The following is a 10596-nucleotide window of genomic DNA, read 5'->3' as shown; positions in this document are numbered from 1 at the left end:
CCTGGATGGAACACCCAGTGGGGAAAGGCACCAAATGGGGCTGGGATGGCCCTGGGGGCAGGGTGGGGCTGCCTGGGATGCTGACAGGTGCTGCAGTGAGGGACACCCCTCCATGAGCCCTCCCACCCCTCCAGCACTGGGAATGCTGCTCTGGTGGCACCTGGGACAGTCAAAACTACAGCCCCAAACAGGAGGGACCAAAGGGAAGGGGAAAGGACACCTCCAACACTCCCAGCTGCTGCATCCTCGTGCTCAGTTGTTCTGCATCCTCAGAAAAGATTAATTAACCCTGATCAATTATTTGTAAGGATAAAACACGAGTGTCTCTGGAATTGTTCCTCCTTTGGAGAATCTGCCCCTAGGTTTTGGCAGATTGAACCAATCAGTGAAAGCAAAGACAGACAAAGCCCCTCTGCAGGGATCTTTTGGGTCAGGAGCAGCACAGGGATGTCCCCAGAGCCACCAGGAGTGGAGACAGCCCCTGTTCCTCTTCAGATGGGGTAGCAAATTAAAAACCACAGAGACAACAAATCAGTTTTCAATTAAAAAATAAATTACTCTGTTAACAAGTAACGTTCCCATACAATAAGGCTCTTACATAAGTTAATATTTATCTTACCTAACCAATAAGAAATAAATACTACTCTTTTACAGAACAGTGTTTTCTTAACAGTGCATGTCTCCCAGCAGCTGCTGATGGATTATTTCCCACACCATCCTCCTGCGGAAATAAGGCATGTGTTCCTGAAAAGAAACAGGAAAAATCCATCACATAGGAAGCCAGGGGAGAAAGAGGCAGGAAGTCTCCATTAACACCCAGGGAATTCTTGAGTGGGAAGCTGCTTTTGAGCACCTTCAGCAGAGCCAGATCATCTGCTGGGTTTCACACCAGGGTGACACAACCACCCAACAAACACCCACATTTCTTTAAAGGGACATTTATTAAAGATCACCACATTGGAAAATAACCAGGGTCTGAGCAGGTAGGTCCAAGGGGGAAAAACCTATTTTACCAAGAGATACAAAGGCTGCAGCATCCTGGCATTGGAATGAGATGGTCTTTAAGGTCCATTCCAACCCAAACCACCCTGGCATTCCATGAATCCATGATCTTGCCCAGGAAGCAGACACCAGACATGAGGAACAAACCCCCAGCCCCTGCCCCAGCTGCTGTGCAGCTTCCCTGGCTCTCGCATGGGCGTGGGAAAGGCTGGAGCTGTTTACACCCCTCTCACCGGGGTGAAGATGATGGGCTTGTCTCTGGAGATGAAATCAGCAAATTTGCAAACAAAAACTCCACAGTCATTTCCATTACTTTGTTGAGGGATTTCCTGAGGAATACAAAAACATGGAGAATGTCTGTCTGTCTTGAAAGAGCAGCAATCTGGTTGTAGTACACATTTTACCCACAACTACTCCTGAAGACCTATTTCCATAATCCATTTACTGCTCCCAAACCTAACAGTCCCAGTTAACTGCACATCCTCCCCCTCTGCTTGCCTGGGAAGTGTTAAATCCTGTGTGACAAGGAGCTCTAGCTCCCATTCCAAATCCAGGCATTGCTCCCATACATACCTCTGTGCCCATGCTGTGAAGGGTCCACTCAGAAGCAGTCAATTCAATGTTTCTTTTTTCCCTGCTTTCCTCTTCTAGGTATTTTCTGTTGAAAACAACATCAAAATCACTTTCCATCTCCCTGATTTAGAGCAACAACAACAACAACAAAGTAGTTGAAAGGTGATAGGAAGATAAATCACAGTGAAATGCCAGAGGATCCTCACAGCAGAGGAATTGAGGAATGTGGAGGGGAAATCCCAATCTTAGAGACACAGTGAGAGGCTGGGAGCAGGGCTCCCCAGGGCACAGCCCTGTGTAATATCTTTATCCATGACCTGGACGAGGGGATTGGGCACCCCCAGTGTCTTTGTAGGTGACACCAAGCTGGGTGGGACTGTGGAGGGCAGGAAGGCTCTGCACATGGCTCTGAGCTGGTGACAAGGTGAGGATCAGTCATGGGATGGACTCAATGATCCTGGAGGGCTTTTCTAACCTCAGTGATTCTGGGATTTGTCTCTGTGGGGCTGCTCTCACCCTGCAAAGCTGCTGGATGAAGGGTTTTTACTGACAAAGACATGTCAGGATGCACAGCACATGTGAAAACGTGCACCTCTGACACTCTGTGGGATTTAAAACACTGAGCAGAACAGAAGAGGCACAAAGCGAGCAGCACCACGGGACAGGGCAGAAGCACTTCACGTGGGGAGGGGAAAAGGGCCTCAGAAACAACCAAAACGGATAAAAAAGCAGCTACTCACAAGACAGTTTTACAAATGTGGTCTCCTTTCTGTCCCAAGGAGTCAAAGTATTTGATGGCTTTCTCTCGGAGGTCTACAACCTGGGGTTAGAAGGTGACTCAGACAAAGCACACCCCAAACACTAAAGGACTTTGCTTGCTGGTTTTGTTCTCCCCATCCCCTAAATAAAAAGCCAGTTTGACTCACCAGCAGTGTCCAGTGAATTCTGAGGTGAATAGGCACCAAGATGACATCGTGCTCAAAGATATCCACACCTTTGGTCCATTTCTTTACTCCCTTGTGGCTTGTAGAGATTAGCTTGGAATAGAAGAAGGTGTTAAAAGCATAGACTGCTGGATATCCTTCCTTCTTGCTTCTTTCCACCAGAAGACCCATGTAGAAATTCATTATCTGGAACAGAGAGAGGCAAAGCGAGATGTGAAATAAAACACTCAATTAAAAAGACAGCAACATGTCCTTGCTGGCCACCCTCAAGCTGAGAAAACTTCACTTGACAGCTTTTGCTCCCAGAAATTTCACAGTGGGGGACTTGTGCTGCTGGTTAAAGCCCCCACACCCACTCTGATAACCCAGACTGACTCCTGGGAGCTGCATCATCCAAGTGAAAGCTTCCAGAAACACCAGCCCACACAGTACCCAAAATAAGGAGTGTAGAGCTATTTCTGGGCTCTGCAGTGGAGCTCCTGGAAGATTGCTGTGCCCAGGGAGTGGGGGGATTTCCCAGGAAGTGCAGGATCCCGTACCTTGTCGTTGAGCCAGCCCAGAGGCTGCAGGGTGCAGATGTCCTCACGGGTGACAGCGAGCTTGAAGGCCCTGCTCAGGATGTCCTCAGGCTCACCAGTGTCAAAGGCAGCAGAGATCTCACTCTCCATGGCCTGGAACAAAGGATTCAGTGGGGAAGGGCTCGTGGAACAGCACATGGAGCACACCAGCCCCCCAGAAGGCCTCCAAGTGCAGCTCCAGTGCCAGAGCAAAGAGCCTTGCAGGCCTCTGCTGAACCAGCCACAGCACTGGCTTGCTGCCGAGCACAGGTACCTCTGTCAGTGGAGCCAGATCATCTCCTGGCTTTTCTGGGCATGGCAGTGGCTCACTGTCCACAAAAAAGAGGTCTTTGGACAGGACAGGTGTCACATGGAACTGGAATAGCTTTCTCTGGGGGACTTCGGCTTCACGCTGGCCCTGCCAGGCACAAGGACAGGAAGTCAGACAAGCACAAGGGGATTGCTGGGGGACAGGGCAGAGAATTCTGCAAGAAACACAAGGGGTTGTGTAAACACATCCCAGCAGCAATCCCCAAAGTCACATCTGATTGGTGACTGCATTCCAACTGTGCCTAGAAAGGCAGGGCTTTCCTTGGGCTTGGATTAACATCCAGCCCCCCAGCAAAGCCTCCACACACACGAATCAAGCTGAGATCAAATAAGGATTTCTAATTTCCACACTTCAAATTTTATTTTGGATCTCAGTCCTGAGCAGAGGTGAGTTATATTTTCCAGAAAACAAAGTGACTAACTGAAGCTTACCACTGAAGCAGCTCGTTTCTCTCCTTTTCCCTGTCCACGAGACTCTTCTGGTGGTGTGTAGTAGCTGTCAGAAATTAAGATAAATGAGCTGGATATCCACACTGCCCCATGAAATTCTCCAACATTCACCTTCTGACAAGAAATGCATTTTCAAGGCTGATTCTGACACATGACAACATCTCAGTTTCCTTCCCCACTCCTTTTGTAGCAGCCAGACCATGATAGATGAAGAGCTGGAAGCTTCACAAACTTTCTTCCACCATCAGGTGCCAAACTCTTTTTGTTTCTCAGTTTTAATCTTTGGAAAGCAGAGAAGCAACCAGCACTTCCTCTATCAAGTGCTTTGTGATCTCCTGGTGACAAATGCCACTCCACTAGTTATTTTTTCTCTTCCCTTGAGCTTAGGGGACAGTGACAATTTAACTCAGGACAAATGCACAGTGCTCATGTCTAAGGGAGAAAGAGAACAGGGGAAAAAATCACCCCAAATCAGACCTGCCACAACCAAACCTCTCTCTGCCCCATCTGCACTCTCTCCTCTCTTGTCTGAGAGGAGGAAGAGGAGGGCACCAAGCTGCCACACCAAAATCCCTCCCTGGAGCTGCAGGCAAAAGCCCCTTTCCCTCCACAAGGAGCCTCCTGCACTCCCGTCCTGCCACCACAGAGTCCCCTGGTCCCTGATGAGGCACAGCAACACTCCCTTTTGGTCTCCTATTCCAACCCAAGGCATCCTGCAAGCCTCAAGAACTGCCTCAGTCCCCCCAGGTTTACAAGCTCCCTACTCCTTTTGCTCAGGAGCCACAGGAAATGCAAAGTCAGCTCATTAATGGTGTGGCAAAAAGACACTTAGGAGCAAAAACAGATTGTGCAAACCCAGAGACAACTTGGGCTGTCACCCATACTTCCTTCTCCCCCCAAAAAAAAAACCTAGCACACCCCACAGCTGCCCAGCTGTGACAGGGGAGCTGGATTTGAGGGACAACTGGCTGTGAGCAATTCCTCAAACCAGGTGTTCCTCTCCCTCAGCACTGAGACACTGAACAGGACTGGTCTTCTGGAGGCTGACAGAGCCAAAAGAAACAAGAGCCATGGTTAGAAGAGACTCTTACCTGATCATGACACCTCTCTGAGGCAGCTGGGGGCTGAAAACATCCCCATGCTTGACACCTGCAGGGAAAAGCAGCAATATGAGAACAAGGAGGTGACTTCCTATTCCAGCAGCTGCACAGAGCTCTCAGTTTCTGGGTGACACCACAGATATTTCATCAGCATTTTCAACTCAGAAGTTCAAACTCTGGCACCTGCTCAGGAATCATTTCAATCCCCATATGATCATGTTACAAAGTCTAAGATATAAAAGAAATAGTGATGAAAAAGTATTTAAGTAATGAATAGGCAGGGAAAAACCCTGGGACAATATTAAACATACATGTAATTAGCTTACTTGTTCGGGAAGCTTTGTTTTTATAGAAATAGTCCTGTCTGTCATTAAAAAGGGATGAAAGTGCAACTCTGAAGAGTCAGAGTCAAATATCCCCCTCCCCTGGTACAAAAAACCCCAGGTAAAACAGGAACTACAACCTTCTCCTGTGCAGGGGGGGTCACATCCAGCTACAAACTGCACTGCCACAGCTCTAAATACCATTTAAAATCAGTTCTTCCCCTTCAGTAAAACCCTCACAAACCCAGTTTAGCCAATAATGAGGAAAATACCCTGTTTGGGATGGACTTCTACCAACAGAGTGGAGCAGCCCTGGGTGCTGGGGATACTCACTGGTCCTTTCTGGCACAGGTGGAGAGGCACCTCTGGGTTTTTGTTCTTTCAGGGGATTCCCAGTCATCCCTGGCTCCTTGGTTGGAACTCTTTGGTGTAGCAGGAGAAAAGGACAGAGTTTTAACAGGTGATTTGTTGCCAGTGAACCTAAATTCACTGCAGAGGACACGGCTATTTGTACACAACTGGCTAAATGAAAGCAACAGAAATATATAAAGTCAAATTAGGCTGTTTAATCACTAACAGAACCATGCTGTCACTGGTTCCATAACAAGATGCAAAGGGCATTTTGAGGAGTTTACATCCAGAAGTTTGGCCACCTTCAGCTCAGGCCCAGTGAACATACAAGAGTCAAATTTTCTGTCTCCACTATTCCAAAAGAGACTCAATCATTACATTTGATTCTGTCCAGAACCCTGAGAGCAGGAAAGATCAATTCTCCTCCCCTTCCACATACAACAAACTCATCACCAGAAAGTTAAGGGTTATTATGCTCATAATTACTTGTTCAGTCTTGCTGATCGTGGAGAAGTAAATCGTCCAGAATATTTTTCCTTGAACAGACTCAAGACTTCTTTGTATTTCTTATTTTCTGCTTGCTGAACATCCTTGCAGAAGGGAAGGAAAAAAGAGACTTTAGCAGGCATTCCCAGCCCTTCCTTTTGCCTCAGCCCAACGGCACAGGAACTGCACAGCTGTTTCATCCCAAAAGAATTCCCTTCTCCCCACTTTACCTCTTCAGCAGCACACAACAGCCTCCTGGTGCCACTGACTCCTGGAGAGTTGGGACCTGGCTCCTTAATGGGGGGCCTGGGTGTGACAGGGCTCTCCGGAGCAGCTCGGATGTGGTTATTCCTGCCCAGGCTGAAAACACCAAAGGCAGAAGAAATGGTATTAGGAGAACATTCAAAGCTCCTGATTTATTAATTAGGTTTTAATTAGCACCTCCTGATTCAAGGAGGCACAGTAGGCTGCCCAGGACTGTGTCCAGGAGAGTTTTCCAACATCTCCATGGATAGACTGCACAACCTCTCTAGGTGACCTGTGGCAGTAACTGAACACTCTCACAGGAAAAACATAAAAGTATTTCCCAATGGGGAAATGGAAATTCTCTGGGGTTTTTGGGGGATTTTTTTTCCTTGTAGTTGTGGGTTTTTCTGTTTGCATTCCTGGTCTCGGCCTCTTCCCAATTCAACACTTCCTCCTACCACAGGAGGTGAGAGTGTTGAACTTGTTCATCCTCCTCTGATCTCCTGAGTCTACCAACTATCTGGATTTAAAGAGAAAGTTTAAAACTGGTTTAAAAAGGCAAGAACACAGCTGAAGACCTCCCTCAGTGTGGCAGCCAGGAGGAGTCCCAGGACATGGAAGAATGTTGCTCTGTGGACACAAACACAAATGCTGGGCAACACAGGAAGTTCAAGGATGAAAGTGAAAGGCCAAAAAAAACCTTCAAAGCAGAAGTGAAAAAAACAGAAGGATTTTTACCTCAGATATGGAGCTCTTTTGCAAAGAGAGGATGGTATTTCCTCAGCCAAGCACGGGTTGGTGTCACAAGGCATTTTGTCTGTGGGAGAAGAGCACAAGCCATCAGCAAGTGGTCAGGAAAACAGGAGTTATACAAGTTTAAAGAGCTTCACCAAAGATAAATTACCCCCATTTTATCCCTCACGTTCTAATATTATTTGTGTTATGATGCTTCAGGATATTTTCATATTGGCAACTACAGAATGTTGCCAGCCTAAGTATAATACAAAGAGTTCTGAGGCTCTACTGCCTAAAATCAACATTTACACCAATTTCTTTCTGGCAAGCCAGCAGTGGGACACACTAGAACTGCATCCAAGGCAGTTAATATCTAGGATCCACAACCACATGAGCATCCTGGGATAAACCACTGAATATCCCAGTTGGAAGAGATCCACAGAATCATCCAGTCCAACTCCTGGCCCTGCACAGACACCCCAACAATCCAGGCTGGTGCATCCCTGACAGCATTGTCCAAATGCTCCTGGAGCTCTGGCAGCCTTGGGGCGGTGCCCATTCCCTGGGGAGCCTGTTCCTAGCCCTGCCTCCAATCCAGAAGCCATACCAGGATACAGGGAAGAAACAGAGCTCACTCTCCACTATTCCTGGGTGCTACCCAGATATTTTGCCTTCAGCAAGCAGCCCCCAGCCTAGGCAGAGCTGCCCAGACTCAGAGCAGCAGGAGAAAGGAATGAGTGAAGGACTTGCTGTCACCCTACCAGGTTCTGTTGTGTTCTCATCCTCTCCAGATGCTACAAATGAAGAGTCAGAAGAAATGGACACAACCTGAAATAAAAGCAAATACCAGAGTGAGCATAACCTGAATGTGAATCCAAGCAAGCACCTCCCTTTCCTGAAATCCAGTCAGCTATGTTCTGACTCAGAGCCCATGGTTTTGCTGGGGTTGCAGCAGAAGGCAGGGGCACTGATGGCACCACTTTTGTAACACAGGCTCCAACACCTGCAGGGATTGTGGGAGCTGCCCTGAGCTCCCATCAAAACCCTTGCTCACCTCATCTTCAGCCTCAGAGAAGAAGTCATCTCTCTCTCGAGTCTCCTGGCTTCTACTCGTTGCCTTAGGTGGCAACTTGGCAGCCACAGAAACCTCTTCAGGCTCCTTGTTAGCCCCAGAGACACATTCTGGAAAAACCACACCACCAGCTCATGAAGAATGGGACTGGAAACAGGGGTTGGGATTTCTGCTTACACCCAAGCCCAGCTCCTTGAGCCCACATGGAGCAGGTAACTCATTTCAACAACACAGCAACAGCCCAGCAGCACCCCCCACCCCATCCCTGGGGATCTTGTTCCCAAGAAGGAATTAGGAAGCTCCACATCCCCCATGGAACAGCAACAGCCTTGGCTACAAAATGCTCTTTGTGCTGCCCTGCAGGGCTCAGTGCCAGAGAGAGCTGGGACATGCCATGCCCTGCCCCAGCCAGGATTTATCCTTGGTGCAAATACATGGCCCTCCCAGGATGGAAAAAGCTGCTCCCTGCTTCTGTTCCTGCCTTCATCTGACCAGGATCTCCCATCCTCCACTTGGTTTGAAAATCAGAGAATCATTAAGGTTGGATAAACCTTGTAAGGTCATAAATCCAACTGTTCCCACAGCACTGCCAAGGCCACCACTGACCCATGTGCCCAAGTGCCACATCCATGAACACTGGCACACATCATCGAGAGGCCCAGGCCTCATGAGACCCCCTCCAGCCACAAGAGTGGCTCAAAAATCCTCAGCTTCAGCAGCAATCCTGAAGTGCCAAACCCAGAGTTCCCCAAGGTACCCCAAATCCAAGGAAAACAAGACATATTAAACCTCTCTGAGGGGCAATACCTGTTTTCAGCCTCTTTGCAGGGATCTCCTCAGGACCTTCCACAGGTGACAGAACACTGAGGGAAGAACAGACAGAACCATGTTTGCAAGCACAATTCAGCTTCCAGCAGGCCCAAACTTCCAAAGGGGGCTTTCCTATTTCTCCAGGATCATCTCTCAGAGGGCTGATCATCCCACTAAAGCAGATCAGGCCTTCTCTTCGTGTTCTGCATTTGTTCCTATCACCAAAAAGTGCCTTAATAGGTAATGCTGTCCTCTTTCCTCCAGGAAAGAAGCATTCCAGAGGTCACAAAGCCATCCAAGTCCATGTCACTACCCTGAGCTGCAAAGGAAAGTTTAGGCAGAACAGGAAATGCGAGGTGAGAATGCCAGTGCTGCATACATCCACTCCAGCAGCTTCCTGCCGAGTCAGCTCGGGAACAAATCCTTGAAACAATTACCAGCCTCACCCCTTCCCACAAGCCTAAACGCAAGGATTTTTATCAGTTGCTAAGTCCGGTGAAAACGTCTCCTTTAGGAACAGAGCGCAAAGAACGTTCCTATTTTTATTCCCAACCCAAGAAGAGCTGGGTTGGGAAGAGCCAATTCCTTCCGAGCTGCTCCTCAGTGAGGACCACTCCGCCATGGGACAGCGGGCACAGCCTCCCGGAGGCTCCCCGGAGCCTGCATCCGTACATCCCGAGCGGCCGGCACCGAGCCGCTCCGGCCATCACCACCGCCAGCAGCACGGCTAGCGCCTGGGGCGGCATCCTGCTCCTATCCACGGTGCGTGGCGTCCTTCAGCCAGCTGTCCCCAGGGCTGCGTGTGCCCTGCTGCTGCCCCGGCACCTGCTCCCCCCGATCCCGCCCCGAGCAGCCCAACAGGGCTGAATGGGAGCACCTGTGGGCGGCAGCCAGCGGGCCCCGCGCATCGGCCGGCGCTATCCGGGCCCCGCAGTCACCGCCACAGCTGCGGGCAGCACCCGGCGCTCATCGGGCATTTCCCACACCCACACGGCGGCCGGGCGGGGCTGACCTGGCGGGCAGGGCTGACCTGGGGGGCGGTTTCTTTCGGGGCGGCGGCTCCGGGCTGAGGGTGAGGGCCGGGGCCGGGGCCTGGCGGGCGGCATCGCGGAGGGCGCGGAGGACCGCGAGCAGCCATTGGTACATGGACCGCGCGCACTTCCGGCAGCGCGACCCGCCCCGCGCCGCAACGGCGGCACCGCGGGACCGCCCTCAGCCCGAGGGACCCGCCCTCAGTCCGAGGGACCGGCCCTCAGCCCGAGGGACCCGCCCGCGGCTCCGAGGGACCGGCCCGCTGCCCTGATAGAGCCGCCCACTGCCCTGAGGGACCCGCCCGCGGCACCGGGACCCGCCCACAGCCGCACACGCCCCGCCCCGTCCGGCTCCGCCCACGGCCGAACACGCCCCGCCCACACCCCATTGGCCCCGCCCCCAGCCCCGCTCGCCCCGCCCCCAGCCCCGCGCTCGCCGGGCAGAACGATGCGCGCGTGCATTTGAAAACACTGCCAGTCCAAAATTTGGGCTATTTCTGCCTGTCCTGCTCCTGTCACCTTTTCTCTGCCCCAGCCGCCCCCAACAGCGCTGGCACGGCGGGGTCAGGAGCTTTGTCCTCTCCTG

The 10596-nt window shown here is 50.8% G+C and overlaps 1 protein-coding gene across 3 annotated transcripts; it reads right to left on the bottom strand.

Annotated features, from left to right (window-relative positions):
* Positions 1-531: 531 nt before the first annotated feature.
* SENP2 (SUMO specific peptidase 2) lies at positions 532-10178 on the bottom strand. Of its 3 annotated transcripts, none has more exons than XM_030279933.4 (17): positions 9992-10178; positions 8977-9032; positions 8152-8279; positions 7859-7925; positions 7101-7179; positions 6347-6476; positions 6117-6220; positions 5613-5701; positions 4948-5005; positions 3839-3902; positions 3351-3494; positions 3059-3190; positions 2502-2705; positions 2316-2395; positions 1576-1660; positions 1236-1331; positions 532-744 (listed from the first exon to the last, which is right to left on the bottom strand). In XM_030279933.4, exons 1-17 carry the CDS (start codon positions 10123-10125, stop codon positions 667-669), a joined length of 1728 nt encoding a protein of 575 aa, XP_030135793.4. In that variant the 5' UTR covers positions 10126-10178; the 3' UTR covers positions 532-666. The 3 variants fall into 3 exon arrangements, with proteins under 3 accessions (XP_030135793.4, XP_032605828.3, XP_032605830.3); XM_032749937.3 differs by having other exon boundaries at positions 10010-10178; XM_032749939.3 differs by lacking the exon at positions 9992-10178 and adding an exon at positions 9857-9879.
* Positions 10179-10596: the final 418 nt, after the last annotated feature.

The sequence above is a fragment of the Taeniopygia guttata genome, chromosome 9 (assembly GCF_048771995.1).
Source record: "Taeniopygia guttata chromosome 9, bTaeGut7.mat, whole genome shotgun sequence".
Classification (NCBI taxonomy): Eukaryota; Metazoa; Chordata; class Aves; order Passeriformes; family Estrildidae; genus Taeniopygia; species Taeniopygia guttata.
This window is presented reverse-complemented; position numbering and strand designations above follow the sequence as displayed.